The sequence below is a fragment of the Myotis davidii genome, unplaced genomic scaffold, assembly GCF_000327345.1.
Source record: "Myotis davidii unplaced genomic scaffold, ASM32734v1 scaffold967, whole genome shotgun sequence".
Lineage (NCBI taxonomy): Eukaryota > Metazoa > Chordata > Mammalia > Chiroptera > Vespertilionidae > Myotis > Myotis davidii.
Genome location: NW_006383014.1, coordinates 2,033,332 through 2,057,859, shown reverse-complemented (window position 1 = coordinate 2,057,859; position 24,528 = coordinate 2,033,332). Strand labels below are relative to the sequence as shown.

The 24,528-nt window shown below is 36.3% G+C and overlaps 1 protein-coding gene and 1 long non-coding RNA gene across 2 annotated transcripts in view; both read left to right on the top strand.

Moving 5' to 3' along the window:
• Positions 1 to 24,528, top strand: part of AIMP1 (aminoacyl tRNA synthetase complex-interacting multifunctional protein 1) — a 30,735-nt gene that overhangs the window by 3,329 nt on the left and 2,878 nt on the right. Inside the window, exons 2-6 of the mRNA XM_006778898.2 lie at positions 5,042 to 5,175; positions 6,652 to 6,765; positions 8,399 to 8,566; positions 9,704 to 9,915; positions 15,553 to 15,721. Of these exons, the coding sequence (XP_006778961.1) occupies positions 5,042 to 5,175; positions 6,652 to 6,765; positions 8,399 to 8,566; positions 9,704 to 9,915; positions 15,553 to 15,721 (797 nt within the window). The remainder of the gene's footprint in view (positions 1 to 5,041; positions 5,176 to 6,651; positions 6,766 to 8,398; positions 8,567 to 9,703; positions 9,916 to 15,552; positions 15,722 to 24,528) is intronic.
• LOC107181664 lies at positions 291 to 1,390 on the top strand. Its single transcript, XR_001512354.1, has 2 exons — positions 291 to 769; positions 1,310 to 1,390. It is a non-coding gene; the product is annotated as an uncharacterized LOC107181664 (long non-coding RNA).

The following is a 24,528-nucleotide window of genomic DNA, read 5'->3' as shown; positions in this document are numbered from 1 at the left end:
TAGGGAAACTATAGCTTGGGCATTAAAAGAAGTAACTCCAGAATCAGACAAACCTAAGTTTCAATTCTCATTTACTAACTAGCCACATGACCAAGGACAAATTAATTTTAATTAAAGCTTTCTTTCCGTATAATGGAGATAATTACAGTATTTGTAGGTGGTCTGTGAAAACACTTAGTCAGCTCATAATAAATACTCTACAAATGTTCCTGTTATTATTATTATTAACATTATCACCTGTGAGAAAGCCTTGCATATTAGCATATTAAAAGCCACAAGGAGCCCTAGCCAGTTTGGCTCAGTAGATAGAACGTTGGCCTGTGGACTGAAGGGTCCTGGGTTCATTTCCAGTCAAAGCCATGTACCTCGTTGCAGGCTCAGTCCCAGGCCCTGGTTAGGGCTTGCACAGGAGACAACCAATCTATGTGTCTCTTATATCCATGTTTCTCAAGAACATGTTTAAATTTTCTGTCTACTATAAACTGAGCACATAGCTAAAAATCAGGGACTATAAGTAAAATTAAGGTTGTGAACTTTATTTTTAGTGATTTGGCAGGTAACATAAATGGAAGACAACAGGGAGTGGTGAAGTCTGTTTTGCCTTGCTTAAAAGCATTTCCTTTCAGTTACAGACACTGTTAACCCTGGAATACAAAGGCAACCCTGATCTGTGTGGTGATAGTTGTAATCCCAACAGGCCAGTGATCAGGAACAAAGTCTGAAGAACATAAAGTACAGGTCAAAGAGGAGCCCTGAAATAGATACCAAGGTGCCGGGGTCCAACCCCAGCAGGTCCAGGGGTCCCCAAAGGTGTGGACGGAGTCAGAGAAGAAGGAATGACACAGAGACAGCGTTCAGTTGATCAGCAGCCTTGCCAGGATCTCTAGCCACAATCTCCAGCCAAGTTCTGTGTCCATGTTCTCTTACTAGGTTCTCCAGCCACGTTCTCCAGGTTCTCCAGCCAGGTTCTGTAGCCATGTTCTCTCACTAGGTTCTCCAGCCAGGTTCGGTTTAGGTTCTCCAGCCAGGTTCGGTCGCCAGGTTCTTTAGCTGGGGGTAGTAAAAGATTATGTAGCTTAAGCACGATTGTTTGTAGTTAAAGTGATTAATTACCTGCCTGGCACTTAGTTAAGAGGTTTTATTCCCTCCCTAACTTCTGGGGAAAATCCCTACCTAGGGAAACAACCTTTCTCGGAGAGGTGACCTTGGTTAAAACACAGCGCCATGGTGAGCAAACATATTAAGAACAGTATGCCATATATGCCAGGTCCCTTGAAACAGCAAGGATGGACTGGCTCCCGGGACCAAGGAAGTAGGTGAAATCAGGTGATAAGTATCCTTCATTTTCTAAATTAAGAAAATGAAGAGCAAAAAAAATAAGGGAAGCATAGATTCATAAATTTTTCCAAAAAAAAAAAAAATCAATGGATAAAATATCCTCAAGTAAAGCTTAACAAAAATAAATAGATACATACACACCTTCTTCTATATAATAAAAACCTAATATGCAAATTGTCCCCTCCACCAGGAGTTCGGCCACTCGCTATAAGGTGCGCTGACCACCAGAGGGTAGCGCGGAACATGGCGGGTGTCAGTGATGTGGCACTGACAGCAGGTGGCAGTGGAGGCGCTACCAGCCCTGATGGGCCCCGATGAGAGCAGGACCACAGTGGGATGGTGGAGCAGATCAGTGGGTGATGCCAAGCCAAGGCAGGTGCAAGCAGGGCCTGATTGCCCCGTAGACGGCGACCAGCGGCAGTGGCGGGGGGCAGGGCATTGAGGGAGCTGGGTGAGGGCCCGTTGACTCAGGTGGAGGGGAATGCCCTGGGGTCCAGGTGCTGCCCAGAGCCAAGAGGTCAGCTGGGACCTGCCCTTCCACGCCAGACGCTCACACTTTGATCGCTGGCCAGGCCTAGGGAACCTCACCTGTGCATGAATTCCGTGCACCAGGCCTCTAGTAGTAAATAAAAGAACTGGTACATAACAGTTCTCAGCTCCAGCTCCAGACAAAGCAATCCAGAATAAACCATACATACCAATTAGACAAAGGTACACAACTGGCCATAAACACCGAGAAAAAAATTGTTTTATGAGAATGATGTATACTGTTCTGATTTAAGGGAAGGGGAAAAAAAATCACTGAATTCTTTCTGCCCAATTTTGCTAAGTTCCTAAAAAATAGTGTATTAAAAAAATTTCAACAAAACATAAATTTTAGAGCACCTGAATTTGAAATTTGAGAATACTCTGCATTCTGACTACTAATGAACAGTCCTCATTTTGTTATGCAATAATTAATAATTTTCCTAGTCTCCATAAATCATGCTATATAACATAGTAATATATCAGGTTACTTTATTTTTTAATTCTCACCCAAAGATATTTCTTCCATTGATTTTTTTAAAGAATGTAAAGGGGGGGGGGCGCGGGAGACACATTCATTAGTTTCCTCCTGCATGCTTCCCCACCCCCCTCAGGAGGCTGGGGATTGAACTTGCAACTGAGGTACATGCCCTTGACTGGGAATCGAACCCAAGACTCTATGGTCCTCAGGCCATCACTCTAACCACTGAGCAAAACCAGCCAGGGCATATTAGGTTACTTTCAGATGCCACTATATCAACAATACTACACAAAAGCCCCATTAAAAGAGTATCTTAGGACAATAATTTCTCTGGCAATAATCAAGTTTTTGGGGCAAAATATAATTCTATATAATAAAGAGCTAATATGCAAATGGTCATCACGCCCTCATGCCATAAAAGCTCTGACACTCAACACTAGGGAGAGGAATGTGGACCAGCAAGGCACAAATGAGCTTGGGAGGGGAATGTGGACCAGCCAGGCACAAATGAGCTTGCAAGAGAGGAATGGGATCCAGCCAGGCACAAATGAGCTCCTGAGAGAGGAATGGGGACCAGCCAGGCTGCGGCCCGGGAGGGGGACAAGCCGCACGCCCCGCGGCCCTGTGTGCCCCCAGCAGCACGCCCCCCGGGCCGGGGTGCCAGCAGCAGCGCCTGTGCCTGCAGCCTGGGAGAGGGACAAGCCGCCCACCCTGTGGTCCTAGGTGCCAGCGGCTAGGACTGCGGCCCGGGAGAGGGACAAGCTGCCTGCCCCGCTGTCTTTTGCACCAGCGGCTGAGGCTGCGGCCTGGGAGAGGGACAAGCCCCGCAGTCCTGGGCTCCAGCAGCTATGCCTGTGCCTGTGGCTCAGGAGCGGGACAGTCCCCGCGGTCCTGGGCGCCAGTGGCTGCATCTGCGGCCCGCCCTGCAGTCACGGTAGCCGGTGCCTGCAGCTGTGGCTGCGGCCTGGGAAAGGGATACGCTACCTGCCCCACCATTCCAGGCGCCTGTGTCTGTGGCCTGGGCGAAGCTGCCCACCCACAGTCCCCTGTGGCTGCGGCTGGCCAGAGGGAGGGAAGCCTGGGTCCCGGGTGTCTGATAGGCTGGAGGAGGGAATCCTGGGTCCCGAGTGCGGGTGGAGGCAGAGGCGGTTAGGGGCGATCAGGCCAGCAGGGGAGCAGTGAGGGGCAATCAGGCAGGCTGGCAGAGGTGGTTAGGGGCGACCAGGCCGGCAGGCAGAGAGGTTAGGGGTGATCAGGCAGGCAGGCAGGAGAGTGGTTAGGAGCCTGTGGTCCTGGATTGCAAGAGACAGTTGGACACCTCCAAGGGGTAGAGGGATGTCCAACTGCCGGGGATCAGGCTTAAACCAGCAGTCAGACACCCCCTAAAGGCACAGGCCTGGCTGAGGAACCCCGGCACCCCGTGCATGAATTTCTTGCACCGGGCCTCTATTTTAAAAATAACTATATAACACACCAGCTGCTAACCAGTGTCCACTTTTTCTCTATTCCTAAATAACTGGTTATCTTGGCAAAATTACTTATGATCCCAATATTTAAAAAAAAAATTCTTGTGAGATATTTTAGATTAGTTTCTAGTCAGGTTTATGTGTTGACATGACTTTTGTCAAATGCTAAGAGCTATTATTGTTCTTAGAAGTTCTGGAAAGTTTTTCAGTACTTGTTGATTAACTATTATTAGATTTTTCAATAATATAAGTAGAATGCATAAGTTTATGCCAATGTTTTCTGCTAATATGCAAATGATTACGAGCCCTGGAAGAAGAGTGTAGGTTTGTTTGTTTTTTTAGTTTTGTTCACCCTAGGATATTTTTACATTGATTTTTAGAGAGAGTGGAAAAGAGAAGGAAAGACAGAGAGAAGCATTGATGTGTTGAGAGGAACACATAGATTGGTTGCCTCCTGCACCCACCCAACCAGGCCCCGGCTGGAGAGGAGCCTTCAAACAAGGTACATGACCTTGACCAGAATTGAATCCAGGACCCTTTGGTTCACAGGCTGGCACTCTGTTCACTGAGCCAAACCGGTTAGGGCTGATTAACCATTTTTAATGTGAAGTACTTGGCAGTTTAGCATGATTGATTAATCTCAGAATTTTTGCTTATATGCATTTTTCTGTACATGACAGTATCTTTTCTAATTTCTATGAATTATTATAAAATTATAATTCTAATTTCTTTTACAAGGACACAGTAAAAGAAATTAGAATTTTATTGACATTACTTCTAAGTAAGCATATGATTAATATTGATGTTTTCCTAATTGTTGATCTTTTAATATTTGTCCTTCCTGATCACGTTTCTCCTTAACATTATACATAATTAAGTAAATAGTAGGAATATGCAATATGCAAAAGTAACATATAAGAAGGAATTCAGCAATTCTTTGGAACACAGGTATGGTACTTGGTTATAGCTTAGTTAAGGTTATTGCTATTCTTTTCCTTTTGTATTTCTGTCTTGTGTGATAATGTTCTGCAGTATTTTAACGCTTTCTTTAAAACTTTACATCCTTAAAATTCTGTCTTTGGTTTGGTTTGTAGGAAAAGTGGGTTTTTTTGTAACATTGATCTGATACAGTAGAAAATATTTTTCTTTTTAGACTGCTTGTTCACAGTGCCCTGTAAAATAAGTTTATTCCTTCAACAGTATAATTTATCACTTTTATTTTTTCATTTAGGATTTTCTGCCGTTTCTTGGCAAAAATGGCAACCAATGATGCTGTTTTGAAGAGACTAGAACAGAAAGGTGCAGAGGCAGATAAAATTATTGAATATCTTAAACAGCAAGTTGCTCTTCTTAAGGAAAAAGCAAGTAAGAAAAATTTAAACTTTCTCAGAAGATACTTAAAATGAATTCATATGTTGACAGACCAAAAAAAAAGTGTGTATTACATAAATTATTACATTATCTTGATGATAACTTTTATATTCCTTTAATATTTTAATTTGGAATGAAATGATAGTCTAGAATTAAGATAAATTAGAATTGATATATAGTGAATGTATGATATATAGAGGAAACAATGTATTATTTTCAGATTTCTTGGGGAAATAACGCTTAAAATAATTTGGCATAGAATTAGAGCTTAAAAATGAAGGAAAATTGGTGAAATCAAATATGTACTGAAGCTTGTATAGAAGAGAATGTATACTTAAAATTATTTTTAAATTGATTTGAGAGAGAGGAAAGGAGGAGAGAGAAACATTGATATACTGTTCCACTTGTTTATGCATTCATTGGTTGTTTCTTGTATGTGCCCTAATTGGGGATCAAACCTGCAAATTTGTTGTATTGGGATGACACTAACCCAACTCACCTACCTGGCCAGGGGTGAGAATGTATACTTTTATATTACTCCTATGGCATTGTCTGAAATGATTTTTAATTTTTTTCCATACTTATTTATATTTTACCTAGAAATTGCTATGATGTGTATAAAAATATCAAATCTAAATTTCTGCTTGTAGGATTTAGCTTGACCTTTGTTTTGTTTGTTTAAATATATTTATTTTATTTTTCAGTAGCCAATGTTATTCTTGTAATGAAAATTCCAAAATCTTTATCTAGTATATGTTAGGACATCCCGCATTCCTGTTCCCAACCCAGTAAATGCCAGGAATAGCTCCCAATATTTTGAAAATCCCTCAGGCTTTTAAAATTCCACATTGGGAGCACTACCAACCTCACTGAGAATCATTGTTTTTTTCTTTTATATTTTTGTATATCCAATTGCTCACCTTCAACACACATCTATATTATGTCTTGAGCAAATTTTTGTAGCTATTTCACTCATTAAATGTTCGCTCACTTAAGCTTCTGAGACATGAAGTATAAAGGCTTATTTATTTAGGTATTTTTACAAGGTAATGACCAAAAAAAAAATGAGAATAGTTTTTTCTTGTTTGGTAATTAGACCTCAGACTTTTAAAAATTAAATAATTTAATATATCTAATATTTATCTCTCTTACAGTCTTATCTGTTATTGACACTTTGAGCAAGGTTGTTAAATTTTCATAAGCATCTTTACAGAAGCTAGAAAAATGATTCATAAAACCTTTTCTGTTCTATTATTTTGCAGATTATCTTTTCTCTCTTTTAAATACCATGTTGTTTTAATAATACTAAATAAACTCTGATGTAAAGAAACTGGCCAAAAAAAACATTTGATTATTAGAATTATCCTGTCTATGTGTATACTGGCTATACCCTCTTTTCTAGTAGTATTCATAGGGAACCATTTAGAAAACACTGCTATACTGTACTTAACTAGATTTTCTTCATCTTAGTTTTGCAGTCGACTTTGAGAGAAGAGAAGAAACTTCGAGTTGAAAATGCTAAATTGAAGAAAGAAATTGAAGAATTGAAGCAAGAGCTAATTCAGGCAGAAATTAAAAATGGAGGTGATTAAATATCGAAATGACATAGTTTTACTTAAAATAGTAATTATTATTTTATTGTTTATTAATTTAGGTATTATGCTTTTTTAAAATTTTATTTTACCCTCATAGCATCCTTTCTTGCATATTTGTCCTCTTTTACAGAAGGAAAAATGGAGATACAGAAAAGCCACATGACCTGGCCTGAGATTATGCAAAAAAAAAAAAACAAAGCTGGAGTTCAAAACCTATGCTTTTAACTCTGTGCTGTGCTTCAACTTGCCCATTACCACTCGCTATTAAATAATTACTGACAATAAGTCATAATAACATTTAGTTAATATTTATTAAGTTTTAATATATTCTAGGCATTGTGTTGGCAGTTGTTTCACATACATTATGTATTTTATCCTTAAAATTAAGTGTATATAAATACCCTTGTTTACATGAGGAAATTGAAACTTAGAAGTATAAAGTAATTTGTATGAACTTGTACAGTTTTAAATTATCAAAATAGATAATTATCATTTCAGCTATTATAAATAAAATTAAAAATTTTATTGAATTATTTTAAAGGAGTCTAGATAAATTTGCATTATTATGAAACACTAATAATAATAGTCCTATTACAATTTCAAAGTATCATGCACAAAGCCATTTGGTTATATGATGGAAAATTCTTCCTTGGTGAGTTAAGCAGTGCCAAGTATACTTACTGCTTTCTTTTGACCATCATTCTGTAAGTGAATTATTTTGAATACTGCAGTATGAACTCCTCTACCCTTAGTGAGTTAAATTTAAGTAAGTAAAAACTAATAATGTATGCTTAAAACTACCATCTAGAGAGAATTTCATTTGTTAGTGAAAAATTTGAGGCTAGTTAATGTTTTCCAAGACTAAGAGATTTGGAATACAGTAAAATAGTATCAATATATTTACAGTTCAAATATTATCAATATAATAAAAGTTTTTAATATTGCTGAAGAAATTTTTTTAAGAAATTTTCTTTAAAAAGTTTTTTGAAGTAGAATTATGAATCTCTATTAATTCTGATACAGAAATGACTAATATTAATACACTTACTCAGTTGATTGTTCAATATAAACAAAACCTGTGTGATAAACACGCTCTCTTACTAAACCATAAGAGATAGTCTCTGGAGATAGATTTCCTGAGTATAAATTATGTTTCCCTATTCACCGTGTATGTGATGGGCCAATTTTTTAACTTTTGTCTGGCTCAGGATGATCATTTGTTAGTGGGAATATGAATAGAAATTGCTGCTTAAGGTATTCGTGAGAATTGTATGAGTTAATTCATGTAATACATTTTGAAAAGTGTCTGCGACATAGTGAATCCATAATTTTTTTAAAAATCCATAATACATTTTAGCTATTATGTTATCTGTAATTTCTTCAGTTTAATCATTAGTGATTAAAGGAGAAACCTGCATCTACTGTATTCTTTTATCATGTTTAAAATTTAGTTAATTTTTTGGCAACCTTTTTACAATCTTGGACAAATAGAGACCTGATAATCATATACAGTGAATTTCTCTTTTTAAAACAGTTTATATTTGTGATTCACAATTTCATAGTTTTTATCTTATTTGTCAGTTTAATGTAAATGGCATTACCTATTTTATTTTCTGTTTTAGTGAAACAAATACCATTTCCATCTGGTACTCCACTGCAAGCTAATTCCGTGGTTTCTGAAAATGTAATACAATTTATGCCAATCACACCCACATCTTCTGGTGCCAAAGAACAGATAAAAGGAGGAGGAGGAGAAGAAAAGAAGGTGAAAGAGAAACTTGAAAAGAAAGGTATTTTACTTTAAGGTTATTTGGCCCTTGACTGGTTTATTGGATCTCAACATTTTTTATAATGATGTCAGAAAGAAAGTGCAGACTTTCATGAACTAGAATAAAGTTAGAAACAGTATGATATTGGAACTCAGAAGCTGGACCCTAAAGGGTGTGTGAAGGTTGATCAGGTCAACAGGATAAGAGTATGGCATTTGAGGTATAGGGACCAGCATAACTAAAAACATAGAATGTAGAGATTAAGTATAGAAGCCCATATGTAATCTAGTGTGACTGAATTTTTTGTAAATTTTTTGGGGGGTCATTTAGAAAAGTCACAGGTGCAAAGTTGTGAAGATAGGAAAAGGATATTCTAGTCAAAGTATCATTTCTGAACTAAGGCATGGGGATGTTCAAGTTTTAGAATAGGCTGTATCATTGTTTTATGCCTACTTCTTAATAAATTTTATAAAGTGAAGGAATTAGTCTGAATTGCTTTCATTGTAACCATACCACCTAATGATAAAATGATGTAGGAGAGGATTTACAGCCCCTATCTACTTATACTTATCAGTATGTTTAACTGATGAGAGAAACATTTTATCAGGGAAATTATATTTGTAGTTCATTCCACCAGTTGGCTAGAGTATGGCATTCTTTCTAAATATAGTATGTTTCACTTTCTAAAGACAGTAAAAATTGTAAAGGATTTTCTACAGCTTTGTTTCAGGGAAATGCAAATTTTTTTCTTTAAAGGGCCAGTTAGTAAATATTTGAGCTATACAGGCTCTGTGACAACTATGCCCCTCTGTCATAGTGTAAAACCAATCATAGACGATATGTATATGAACAAACATGGCTGTGTTCAAATAAAACTTTGACAGAAATAGCATGCTGGATTTGGCCCATAAACTATAGTTTACCAACTTTTTGTCCCTTTAACTAGAGATAAAGGTAGTTATTCAACAGAGAAATAGCTAAAATAGGGCTCAAGATGCTATGACTTGGATAAATAATTATTTCCTTTGTTATTCTAGTGAAGGTAGGATATAAACACTTTTTTTTTTTTTAAGTTCATCGGTATCAATGTTATGAAGTGTTTTCTAGTTTATTTTTTGTTTTACTTCTGATGTTTACCCATTTATAAATATTCTTTAGGAGAGAAAAAGGAAAAGAAACAACAATCAGTAGCAGGAAATGCTGATTCCAAACCAATAGATGTTTCCCGTCTGGATCTTCGAATTGGTTGTATCATCACTGCTAAAAAACATCCTGATGCAGATTCTTTGTATGTAGAAGAAGTAGATGTTGGAGAAGCAGTCCCAAGGACAGTTGTCAGTGGCCTGGTGAATCATGTTCCTCTTGACCAGGTAATTTGTACAACTAACTTCTGCATACACATGACACTTTCATTTCCTCTTTCTTTAGATGTTTTTTCCATATAATTTTGTATTAGATGACCAACAACTGGAGCCAATATTGATTAGTTCAATTGATTAGTTTGAATGTGATGAATTACACAAAAAAGTACAGAAAACTACTAAACTCTTGCAAAAAATCCGTATATTAAAACTGGACTTATAAGGATGAAAAGAAGATACATTTTTCTCAATTAAAAAATGTTTTTAGTTTGGTGTATGTAAAATACTGTGTTTAGGTGTGTGTATCATCATTGTTTCTCATGGAATTTTATTATTCCTCGATTTTTTAAAATCACTGTTATATAAACCTAGGAAACATCAATCTAAAAGTAAAATAACAGCCCTGGCTGAGTAGCTCAGTTGGGTAGAGCATCATCCTGATACCCCAAGGTTACAAGTTCTATCCCTGGTCAGGGCACATATAGTTAGTGCAATTAATGCATAAGTAAGTGGAACAATAAATTAATGTTTTGCTCTTGTGCTCTCCCCCCCCTTACTCCCTCTACCACTTTCTCTGTCTCAAAATCAATCAATAAGATATTTTAAAAATATATAAATAAAAATAAAAGAACAGGTTTCATTTCTTTATAACTAAAGAAATATTTTCATACTTTAGGAGAAAACAGGGGAGGAAATCATGGAGATTGAACTGCAGATTTTTTTTTTTTAATTGATTTTTTACAGAGAGGAAGGGAGAGAGATAGAGTGTTAGAAACATCAATGAGAGAGAAACATCAATCAGCCGCCTCCTGCACATCTCCCACTGGAGATGTGCCCGCAACCCAGGTACATGCCCTTGACCGGAATCGAACCTGGGACCTTTCAGTCCGCAGGCTGACGCTCTATCCACTGAGCCAAACCGGTTTCGGCTGAACTGCAGATTTTAATGTTATTCCTTTAGTTGTCAAAAGTTAGATGTTTTGTACTTTGTTATTTAGGTATTTAAAAGTATAAAAATAAGTATTTTTTATACACACATATGTATACAGCATATGTATATATATGGTGATACATATATATATATATTTCCAATGACAGTGACATGAATTAAAGACAGTAATAGTTTTTAATTTGCTCTTTCAAGATATCTTATGGGTAATTTTAATCATCTACCTATTTTCTCTGCCCTATGGTACTTCAGGGATATTGCAAAGACCATAGACTTCAACATTGAGATAGTTCTGCCTTTCTGTCCATTGCCAGTTCTGTTGCTTATTGAATTTGTGAACTTGGATAAATCTTTACATTTATTAATTCATCTTTCTAGATGCAAATATTTATTGAGCTCCTGCAATGTACCAGAAACTATATGCTAGACAAGGGACAAAGCAGTGAAATTAAGATGATAGATTTGTTTGTGTTCATTTTTTAAATCCTTTTTGAGGTTCACATTCCTATGCGGACATCAGGAAATCATCTATAATAATCTATAATAATAAAAGCATCATATGCAAATTAGACCAGACATCCTTCCAGATGAAGCCAAGGCTGCAAGGGAAGTCAGTGCTGGCAGCTGGGGGAAGGAAAGGCCTACTCTTGCATGAATTTTGTGCAAGTCGGGCCTCTAGTAATACAATATTATCCTATATAATAAAAGCCTAATATGCTAAGTGTCCGGTCGTCTGGTTGTCCATTCAACCATCAAAGCATAATATGCTAATTATATGCTAAGGCTGCTCAACCGCTCACTGTGATGTACACTGACCACCAGGGGGCAGTCAGTTGACCAGTTGCTATGATGCACTGACCATCGGGGGCAGACACTCCAACTGGTAGGTTAGCTTGCTGCTAGGCTTTGGCCAATCGGGACTGAGCGAGACGGGCTAGACACAACCTGAAACTCTCCTGTGGTTCCTCCCTGGCTGGCCAACCTCCCCAGCCTGGATGGTGCACTGATTGGGTCCCTCGGCCTGGCCTGAGCCCTCTCGCAATCCGGGACCTCTCAGGGGATGTCGGAGAGCCCGCTTCGGCCCGATCCAGACCAAGGGACTCCACTGGTGCACGAATCAGGCCTCTAGTCCTATTTAATAAAAGAGTAATATGCAAATTAACCATCACTCCAAGACAAAAATAGCAGCACCCATAGTGGCCAGGGTGGGATGCTGGCGGCAGTGCCCTGGCAATGCGAGCCCAGCAGGCAAGCACAGCCCGCAGGCAGCACCCAGTGACACAGGAGCAGCAAGCACGGCCTGCAGGCAGGCCCCGCAGAGAGCAGGGAACAACGGGGAGCAGGCCTACGCTGCCAGTAGGACATTCCCTGAGGGCTCCCAGATTGGAGAGGGTACAGGTCGGGCTGAGGGGACCCCCCCCCAACGAATTTCGTGCACCGGGCCTCTAGTGTTAAATAATAAATATCAAGAAAAATATAAAATAGGGAAGAATCAAGGAAGAATTGATGCTATGATGATGATGTCATTTTATATAAAGTAATTCAGGAAGGCCTTATAAAGAAGTGATATTTAAGTAAAAGGTCTGAGAAAATAAGTCAAATGTCCATCTGGTAGAAGAGCATTATAGATTGCTGAATCAAATGTATGCCTCTGATGTTCACTACAGCAAAGTAAGGGGGAATATTATGCGAGATGAAATCTGAGATAAGTTTGCCAAATAACATCGGGTCTTTTAGATCATTGTAAAGACTTTGGCTTTTATTCTGAAATGAAAACCATTAGAGGTTTTTTGAGCTAAGGGGTAACATGTTCTGCCTCATATTAATAGGATCATTTAGCTGCTCTAACGAGGGGATGAGTGAAGAAGATTTTCTTATTAAAAATTTATGGACTTGCCACATGTATGTTTTTTCTCTTTATATTCATCTTGTATAGGATGAGGTCTCCTTATAACTACTTAGGAATGGATGTTGGAGAAAAGAACCAACTGGTCGTAAGCCAGTTAAATTGGAAAAACTCCTCATTGGGGCTTTATCTTTTTTGTTTTCACAAGTTGCAGACTGTTTCTATTCCAAAAGCTGCCACTCACAGCCATAAGCAAATCTCTTTATACACATTTGTATCTAACCCATGAAGGCAGTACTACTAAACATTTATGAATCAGGGACATCTCCCCCTCCCCCCTAAATTGCATACAATATTTTGTAGGTTGATGTATTTTTCAAAGGTAAAGGTCCACAGATGTCATCTGACTTTTGAAAGATTAACTGTATGGTATTTCTTATATGTAATTGTATAAAACATTTTTTTATATGTGGCATTTTCAAGTTATTTGTTGAAGATGAGTCTTATTCATGAAGACCTCCCAAAGAGGGAGCCTTTGGAATTTGAAACTTTGGTCTATTTCTTTTTTCATCTTTATTGTTGAGAGTGTTACAGATGCCCCCTTTTTGTCCATCCATTGCCCCCCTCCTCCTGGTTCCTGCTCCCACCCCCCAGGCCTTCACCACTCTATTGTCTGTAATGCATATATGTATGGAAGAGCTTTGCTTAATCTCTTCTCACCCCAACTTCCTCCTTCCCTCTGAGATTCCTTAGTCAGTTTCATGTTTCCATGCCTCTGATTCTATTTTATTCATCAGTTTATTTTGTTCATTAGATTTCTTGTTCATTTATTTTGATTTTTAGATACAATTATTGATAGATATGTATTTATTGTCATTTTCATATTTTTTTATCTCTTCTTCCTCTTTAAGACTATTCTTCAATATTTCATGTAGTACTAATTTGGTGGTGAACTCCTTTAGCTTTTTCTTGTCAGGAAGCTTTTTATCTGACTTTCAATTCTAAATGATAGCTTTGCTGGGTAGAATAATCTTGGTTGTAGGCCCTTGTTATTCATCACTTGGAATATTTCTTGCCACTCCCTTCTGGCCTGCAGAGTTTCTCTAGAGAAGTCAATTGACAGTTGTATGGGTACTCCCTTGTAGGTAACTAACTGCTTTTCTCTTGCTGATTTTAAGATTCTCTCCTTGTCTTTAGCCCTTGGTATTTTAATTATGATTGGTCTTGGTATGGGCTTCATTGGATGGTGGCCTTTTGTTAATTTTTTGAGGAACTTTCATACTGTTTTCCATAGTAGCTGTACCATTTTTCACTCCAACCATCAGTGCGTAAGGATTCCCATTTCTCCACATTCTCAACACTTACTATTCGTTGACTTTTTGAAAATAGCCATTCTGACAGGTGTGAAGTGGTATGTCATGTGATTTTTATTTCCCTGATGATTAGTGATGTTAAGCATCTTTTCATATGTCTGTTGTTCATCTGTATGTTCGTTTATTTGGGGGAAAATTTTCTGTTCAGGTCATCTACCCTTTTTTAGTTGAATTGGTGTGTTTTATTATGTTGAGTTGTATGAGTTCTTAATACAATACAGTCTTTATAACTTTATCAGATATAATGTCACTGCAAATATCTTCTCCCTTTTGTTAAGTTGTATTTTCATTTTGATGGTTTCCTTTTCATAGCAAACGATTTTTAGTCTGATGTAGTCCTATTTGTTTATTTTTGCTTTTATTGCCCTAACCCAGGGGGACATATCCAACAAAATGTTAAGATTGAGATCAAAGTGTTTACTTCCTATGTTTCCTTCTAGGAGTTTTATGGTTTCAGGACTTAACATTTTAGCCTTTAATCCATTTTGAATTTTTTTATAGAGTATAAGAAAGTTGCCCAGATTCACTTTTTTTTCACATATCTATCCAGTTTTTCCAATATCAAATATTTGTATCCTTCAATTTTAGTGAAGTTATTAGTTTTAAATTTTTTCTGTGGAGTCTTTAGGATTTTCTATATACAGGCAGTCCTCAGATTACATCAGACTCGACTTACATTGTTTCATGGTTACATTGCCTTCTCCCATTAGCAATAGCAATGCATCATTTGTCTTCTGTATGTTCCCTGCTGAGGATCAAGCCTGCAACCTGGGCATATGCCCTGACCAGGATGGAACCTATGACCTCTCAGTACATGGGTTGACACTAACTACTGAGCCATACCAGCTGGGCAGATCATATGTTTTAGTTTTGGTTAATGTGGTGTATCCTATAATGAGAATGTTAGTGTGTTTGATATTGCCTCAGAGGTCCCTTAAACTAAATTTGTTTTTTGTTTTTATTTTAACATTTTCTTTATTCAGTCATTTCTTTAAATATTTACCTAAAGCCCTGGCTGGATTGGCTCAATGGACAGAGCGTTGGCCTGTGGACTGAAGGGTCCTGGGTTTGATTCTGGTCAGGGGCGCATGCCCCAGTTGTGGGCTTGATCCCCAGTAGGGAGCGTGCAGGAGGCAGCCAATCAATCATTCTCTCTCGTCATTGATGTTTCTCTCTCTGTCTCCTTCCCCCTTCCTCTCTGAAAACAATAAAAATATATTATAGATAAATAAATATTTACCTGAAAAGCCTTTTCTCTGGTCCTTCAACTGTAATGCACTGTCAGGTTGTAAAATTTCTTTCTCATATTTGTATAAGGCTTTATAACAGCAATAAAAGATTTAGAATACACAAAGATAAAGATACATCCACAAAAATAGAACATTTGATACTTAGCATCTTGAGTGTACCTTAATGTATTCTAGGTATAATCACTTCAAATTCTATACATCTTAATCATCTGTTTGTTTTTGATACAGATGCAAAATCGGATGGTGATTTTACTTTGTAACCTAAAACCTGCAAAGATGAGGGGAATATTATCTCAAGCAATGGTGATGTGTGCTAGTTCACCAGAGAAAGTTGAAATCTTAGCACCTCCTATTGGATCTGTTCCTGGAGACAGAATTACTTTTGATGCTTTTCCTGGTAAGTATTTATTAGCCATTATTGAAAATCATTAATGTTCACAAAGTGATGCTTATAATGTTTAAGTTTAAAATTACATCCTGTGTATGATTTACTATGCTTTACATTAAATGACCATTATTATTGAGATTATTGCTATTGGCTCAAGATGACATATTAAGCACAAACATCTACCTATCTCCCACCCCATTAATGAACACATTACATAAAACATCAGAGAGAGTTTTTGCTTTAGGTAAAATACTAAATATAACCCCTCATAGCAGAAGAGTGTGTTGTGGTCATAAAACAAATTAATGTGCTACAAAATTATTTAAGATGTAGATTGTCTCAGAATGTAGCACATAAATGCGAAGAGATGAAAAGTTGACATGGGGGAAATGCATATAATCCTCAAAGTCCATCTAATATATTTATATATGCTTTTACTTTAGGATATAGAGAAAATCTCTAAGTAAAACTTCATATTTTATCTTATTTTTAAATATATTTTTATTGATTTCAGAGAAGGGGAGAGAGGTATAGAAACATCAATGATGAGAGAGAAGCATTGATCGGCTGCCTCCTGCACGTCCCCCATAGGGGATTGAGCCAACAACCCAGGCATGTGCCTTGACCGGGAATTGAACTTTGATTTCCTGGTTCATAGGTTGGCACTCAACCACTAAGCCACACCGGATGGGACATGTTTATTTTAATAATCTGAAAGGAAGTTTCATTTCATATTGCTTGTTTTCTCCAGTAAAGTGCTCCTGAGACAGATGAAGTTTTATAATGCATGAGAAAGTTTTTTCAAACAGGTCTTTGAAGCAGAAGAGAAAGAATCCTTGGTAGATGTAGAATAAAGTTTTCTTTCATTAAAGAGGGAAGATCTTATAAAGAGGATAGACAGAAATTAAAAGATTAAATTTACTTGAAGGATATTCATTTGACTAGAATAATGGGAGAAGGAGTAATAAATTAGGTTATGATTTTACTCACATGTGGAATCTAATGAACAAAATAAAATAATAAACAAAATAGAAACAAACTCATAGAGAACAGACTGACAGCTGTCAGACGGGAGGAGGGTTGCAGGGCTGGGGGAAAACGGTGAAGGGATTAAGAAAAAAAGAAACACTCCAGAACTCATAGGTACAGACAACAGTATGATAATTACCAGAGGGAAGTAGAAGAGGTTATGTGGAGAGATAAATGGTGATGGAAGGAGACTTGACTTGGGGTGGTGAACACACAATACAATATACAGATGATGTGTTATAGAATTGTACACCTGAACCCTATGTAATTTTATTAACAATGTCATCCCAATAAGCTCAATTAAAAGAAAATACAACAATTTACCACATCCATACCAAACCAGTGTTTTTCATACTTTGTAATTTTATAGGTGAATGATAATATCTCATTTAATATACCACTCTGATTACTAATGTGATCTCAACACCTTTTTAACTATTTATTAAATACTTTTAGCTACTCATGTCATTTTCCATATTAATATCGAGATGTGCATCTTTTTTGCTGTTGATTTATAAGTGGTTTTTAATTAAAAATATGAACACTGTCATATATTACTATTGTAGTTTAGACTTCTAGTTTAACTTAGATACTGTATAATAAACATATTCCAACTTTAAAAAAGACATAGAATTAGGTTTATAAGTCAATTGATTTGGAGATATATTTGTAGGAAGAGCTGAGTTTTAATTTAATAGCCAGACTGATGTGATTATGTAGGCCTGTTTTTTTATCCTATGTCAATTGTGTTTGATGAAATATTAGGATATGAAGAATTTTAACATTACAATATGATAGAAAAAGTGGATGAAATTATAGGTTAATTTCCTTGAAACTAAACTACCCCTTCCTAATCAAAGTAGACTAATCTAAAAAATACAGGGATTGTTTAACAAGTACCATGACTTTGAATGCCTCTGTATATCTTGAATGTTGGTAGATTCAAAACCATAATGGTCTGTGCTTTTTTATGGTAAATAGGGTTTTGGGAAAATAACAATCCGAATCATTTCTCAAAAGCAGCTTGGTGGCTTTAGATTCTAGCAGCATATGATCACCACTCTTCTCCCACAAACAATATCAAAACATTTCCCCAAATCTCATATTTTGGAGTAAGTCTATACCTGCCTGACACCTAAAATTCTATTTAGAAGTTTCATTCACTAAATTGGAATAGAATAATAAAGGTGATCTTTTCCTTTAAGATTCAACACGCATTGGAAAAAAAACAACAAATATTTGTTTACCTTGCCAGATTAACATTTGCCTTCCCTTTTATTTAAATACTTAGGATGTAGTACAATTTTTGAGTTTTCTCTTTTTAATGTAAATTGTAGAGTCTTGTATTTAGAAATGGAATAAATCATCTACTTTAACTCACAATTTTACAGATTTGGAAACTGGGGCCTGGCACAATTTAGTTACTTGCTTAAAGTTATGAAGAATTAGTAAAAGAATTAAACAGATGTGCCTGAGTCTATAATACTATAGCATTTTTGTTTGTTGATTGTTGCTTGCTGTGAATTAATCTGGACTATTTCGTTAATGAAGGTATATAGCTCTTTTATTTCAATGACATATTTCATTCCCTTAGAATTAACAGGTAAGCATTTCAGCAGTTGAGTCCATTGTTATTTGGATGTTTCTGATGAGTAAATTGAGAGTAAGTTTTACTCAGTGACAGGATTAGAGATGATAATAGCCCATATGGATTTCTTGCCTTTACTACATTCTTCACTCTGAGTTGTTTGTTTTTTTGGTGTATCTATATTTATATTGTTCTAAAGCCTGATTTTTTTTTTAATTCAAAGTTTCCCCTTGTGACTTAGCACATGAATTGTTAGGAAAATATTTACAAAAAAAAATTTGTAACGTGAAAGAAGGGAAAAATCTAACTTTATTTTTTTAAAATATATTTTTGTTGATTTCAGAGAGGAAGGGAGAGATAGAAACATCAATGATGAGAGAGAATCATTGATCAGCTGCCTCCTGCGCGCCCCGTAATGGGGATTGAGCCCTGACCAGAAATTGAACTGTGACTTCCTAGTTTATAGGTTGATGTTCAACCACTGAGATACAACAGCAGGGTGGGAAAACCTAATTTTAAAATGGCCCATGAGGTTGCTTGAATTCTTATCACTTACAATAGGCTTAACCAAGCCAAACAGCATTGAATAATTGATAAATTTTGGGCATAAGGTCTGTTATTCTTCATCTTGCTTATGGTTCCACATCAGTTACTGCTTCTGTAGCAGTTAATCTGAAAGGAAATAACAGCTAATACTACACAACACACCATTAGTCTTATTTTTTTCTTTTCCAGAAAGAGCCATGATCTATCAGTGCTTTTTTTTTTTCAGCACCTGTTTTATATTTTAAAACTTAAGCTGTCTGCTGGTACGTGTTCACTTGATGTGCTCAGTGTCTAGAGATTTATATTTTATGATACTTAAGTGTAGTATAGAAATTGCCATTGGGGTTCAAACCTTTGAATTGCTATTCGGCCTTGGAAAGGCTTTTATACTTAACAACTTTTTTCTCTAACTGTAGAACCAAAAATGTCCATTGAGTTTAGAAGATGCCAAGCAATATTTTTTTTTTTAACAATGGCTAAAAAACTACCCCACTCAATACCCTTTTCAATCATAAATGTGTGAAGCTATAAATTTTATTATTTAAAAGTGTTAACTGTCCCTAAAGCACCAAGCAAAAATTAACTTGAAAATAATATAGCTGGAAGACAAAGGCAATGACAGCCCTTTTTTTGTTTGTTTTTGAAAATGCATTGGACCATGATTATTTCTCTTGATATTGAATCTTATTTATAAATATAAGTATGGTTAATTGTAAAGCCTGTATGGTATGCAGGAGTGTTTCACTTTTGGATCCATTTATTCTTTAAAAAGTCAAGAATCTTATCTGTATTTTATTCTTCTCTCTAAAACCTATTTCAGTCAGTTTAATCTCTTTCCTGTCCCACCAGAACTGCTCTGGTCAAGATCACTAATTACTCTCTAGCTAAATATCCACGGCTAGTTCGCAGCCCTTTTCTTCATTTACTTGCCGTCTGGCCTTGCTCTTCCGGCGGCCTCCTGCTTCACAGGCTGCCCTTCTCCTCTGCTGGTTCCTCCTTAGCTGCATGACTTCACAACATTGAAGTGCTTCAGACCTTGCTGTGTTCTCTCTCTCTCTCTCTCTCTCTCTCTCTCTCTCTCTCTCTACACACACACACATTATTTCCTTGGCTATTTTATCCAGTCACTTTTCTAGCTGCCTTCTGGACTTCATTGACCTGTCTGAAGAGAGAATACATATCCCAGTCTTCTCCCCAGAATTCCCATTTTCCATATCATCTGACCAGAATTCCATTCTCTCAACTGCTATTTATTTTCTCATGCAGCTTCTCCTTCAGAAAATAATAGTGGGTCTACCTTCTGAACATACCTGGAATCATTCTCATATCTCCACCACCACCACTTTGGTCTTGGCACCAACATCCTTTCTCTAAATCATTGCAAAAGCCTCTGACTGATTTCCCTGCTTTTGCCCATGTACTTTGTCTATTTTCAGTTATAGTAGGCAGAGTGATTTAGGTCAGATTATATTGCTCCTTTGCTCAAAAGCTTTCCATTTGACCCAGAGTGCAAGTCCGAGTCCTTATGGTTGCCTTTCATTATCTTATTAACTGCACGGACTCTCTAATTTCTTCCTTAGTCACTTTAATTGAGCCACTGACTCTTTCCTGAGATATCAACATTGCTTGGTCCCTCATCTTATTCAGATCTTTCAAATGTCATCTTTGTTTTATTTTTCTCCAAAATACTTACCATCTAATATACTGTACATTATTTAATGTCTGTTCACAGAGATATATAAGCATAATGAAATCAAGACTGTTCTTTTTTGTTCTTATTCGCTGCTATATTCCTATCATATAGAAAAATGCCTGGCATAGAGTAGGAGCTCAATAAATTGGTTAATGAATAAATGTACTGAATAATGAATGTAATAAATAAGAAATGTACTGAAACATGTTAAAAACAACAACAACAAAGCAGTATTTAAGAACAGGCCTAAATATTTGCCTTCATTATTGCAAGATCATTCCTATCAAGCCACCAAACCACTTTCCCCTGCTGATTAGCTTTGTCAAATTAATTAACCCCTTCTTGCCAAGTTATACTTTAGTTTTTGTGCAACAGTTACAATTATTATAGTTCAAAAACTCAGTTTATCAAACATAAATTAAGTTAGTACTAGGCTTTTAATGGCTGTGGTAAATATCACAGAGAAGCTGGTGATTTATGAGCATTTTATACAAAAGAATGGCCCAATTAAAATGAAATCTCTGGTTCTTATTCTAGATTTGTGAATGCCTGGGACTCTGGAATTTGTATTTATTGCTTTTTGTAGGTTTTAATGCTGAGAAGGTGGTCATAGCTTTTTACATCTGTACAAACTCATCTCGAAATAGTTCCTATTCCCTATGCATTTTGTTTAAAATTAGTTGGCCTAAAATAATCTCTGAATGATTAGTTCTCTTACAATATATGTAACCATTTCCAAATGGTGATTATTGGCACGTGTTTAGCAATTTCAGAGGCTCTGTAGTTTTTAGCTTGAAGAATTTTTATTGATATCATCACTTACCTTCTTCGCATAGCCATGCCAAAGGGGGAAGGGGGGAAAAAAGGGAAGAAAATTAGAAAAATAAGATTTAGAAGAAGGATATAACACACAGGAATGATGCAAGACTTCTCTGGAAAATACAGTTCATTAAAAAAATTGTTTAAAATATTAGAAATGTTTTTCATCATTAAACTTTCCAGCTAGCTTTATACCCTACCAAATAGTATTTTGTTCAGAAGCATACTCAATAAGCCAGAAGGTTAACACCGCATCCAAGATTTTCCACTCTGATTTATATTCAGTGATCATATGTGACAGGTTTTAATAATAATCTCAAATTTTTGTTTCATTTATTGATTTATTAAGATCCAGAAACTACATTCAGAGTATTCAGGTATTGAGTCTTGTTTGTTAAAAGACAACAGTTAAGCTTTGGAGGTTCCTCTTCTTAGTTTCTAGTTTATTTTTAGTTCAAATCTTTATTACTTGAAAATTATTAGTCTTATATAAGAAGTTTAAACCTTTCAGATCTTGGCTCCACAAGTGCTTTTTATTTATAAGAAGATGGTTTTTTTGTTTTGTTTGTTTTTAATAAGTGGTTTTTGGAGAGACTGGAAGGGAGAGAGAGAGACAGAGAGAAACATCAATGTGAAACAGAGAGATTCATCCATTTGGTGCCTCCCGCACACACCCCAACCAGGGCCAGGGAATCTGCCCAAAACCAAGATACATGCCCTTGATCAGAATCGAACCTGGGGCCCTTCAAGTATGCAGACCAACGCTCTATCTATTTTTAATGGTATCTATATCATATGTGTTTTGTGAGGTTTAACTTTTGAAACACTTAGCTACCTGCCTTTTTTTTTTTTTTTAAGTTCTTAGTTGTAACTTTTGAACCTTAATTTCCTCACCTATAAATTGATTATAATTAATCATTTTATATGCTTTATTGAGATAGTTAAATAAGTAAATACAGTAGGTCTTCGGGTTACGTTGGAGATCCGTTCCTATGGCGATTTTCGATCGCGCTGTAAGTTGGAACCCTCCTACATAAGCACCTACATCACTCACATGGAGCACATAGTACACAGTAGTAATGAAATGAAACAGTAAAAAAAAAAATTAAAAGAAAGATAATAATTCCTGGCATTTACTTGTGGTAAATAAATAATAAAAAACATAAAGCACATATGTACATATGTCGAAATGACGGAACATTTTTTTTTTTATAAATACTGTATATGGGAGATGGCGACGTAACCACAAAACGACATATGTCAAGTCTGACGTAACTAGAGGACTGCCTATAAATGTAAAACAGTGCAGTGACTGCCACATACATAGTAAGCATGATATGTGCTAAGTATTATTATGAATATTATTTTCTATACATTTCAAGAAGCTTAATTTTCTGCAGTACCACAGCTTTTTATACTTGGGGCTTACATCTGCATTCAGCAAGAAGTTACTACACAATCTGTGCTCTTCATAAGAAGCGTTTACACAAATCTGGGACACTCTGCTTCTTAAGTTAATTCTTCATCAGTTAGTGAGCACCTCTTGTGTGGGGACGAGGGGGATTCGGGGTTAGTACCCAGGCCTCCCTGAACAGTATTTCTGCCTCCAGCTTTTCAGAATTCTGGAATGCTCACTTCTCCACATGATTTGTGCACAAGCAAAATAAGATTTTGCTCTTAGACTAGGAATGGCTTAGAAACAAAAAAATAAAAATCTTATACTTTATATAGTCTTATTTTTTCCTATTCTGTTTATTAATAATAATTAATGTCCAATCTAGTGGTGTTAGAGAACGAAGAGAAATCCTCACTCTTATGGACTGTCTTTCAGTTTTAGTTGCATTGCATGTTCTTTTAATGTGAATACATCATTCAATTAAAGCTGTCATCTTTGAAAACCTGCATATCAGAGGACATTTTTGTATGTTCTTGCCAGTTTCGTGGCAGTTTATGAAGAGCTAATAAAAGAACAAAGCTACCATGGCCAACCAATATGCTCAGTTTTATTATTCCTATATAAGTATGAATAGAGAATAAACACTAGATAATAATAAGATGTAATAAAGTTATAAAATAAAATTAGTTCCAGTACTGTTTAAAAAGATTCTCTTTAAAGTAATTCCCAGAGATTTCAACTTGGGAGGTAGTTAAAAGATCTAGAAAGTTATATTTCTATGATTACTAAATAGTACTTCAGTAATATTTTTTTATTACCTTCAGGAAAATCCTTTTCATTTGAAGCTAATGCTTAAGAGATACGTTACTTTTCAAAATTGTTTCTTGAACTGAGTCTTCATTCCAAATGTTATTGAATATCCTAGGCATTAAAATGCTATTATATTAAACTTTGTTCTCTACTTCCTTATCATTGATTAAATGGAGAGTTGCTTGGTATATTGGTTTTCTTTAAGCCTAGGCAGATATATATTCTACAGTTTGACTTTTATTGATCATAAACTTTATAGTGTGAGTTATTATAAAGAGGGGATTGGGCATTCCTATGTCAGAATGCTGTTTCTTTCCTAAAGCATAGTTTATTATATTAGGAAGCAAGTGCTCTACTAGCAGAACAAAAGTTTTGGTGTCAGATCCTGACTTCACTTGTTCATTGTATGATTTATTCTCTCTGAGCCCCGGTTTCTCTGTATTTGAAATTAGAGTAAGTGTTATTGTGTGAATTGCATGCAACAGCATATATTCCTGCTTTTTAGAAAATGCTAGTCCTTGTCTCTTTATTACCTCTTTCTGCCTCTTTCCATCTCACCAAATGGAATGGGCAGCAAGTGAAACCCTAGGTAGTTATATTTAGCTAGATAATCCCAACATGTAAGCCATGCTCCTAGTATTTATAAGAAATCTTTAATCACTATAACAATAATCTAGACATTTATTTTGTATAATGAAACATATAGTAAAGCATATACTGCTTCTGCCGCATGTAAAAATATAACATGAAATTATGCTCTCATTGCTTCACAGTTTTTAAGAGTATCTTATATTTTTAAACTAGAGGCCCGGTGCACAAAAATTTGTGCACTCGGGGCGGGGGAGGGGAGGTCCCTCAGCCCAGCCTGTGCCCTCTCTCAGTCTGGGACCCCTCAGGAGATAACGACCTGCTGGCTTAGGCCTGCTCCCGGGTGG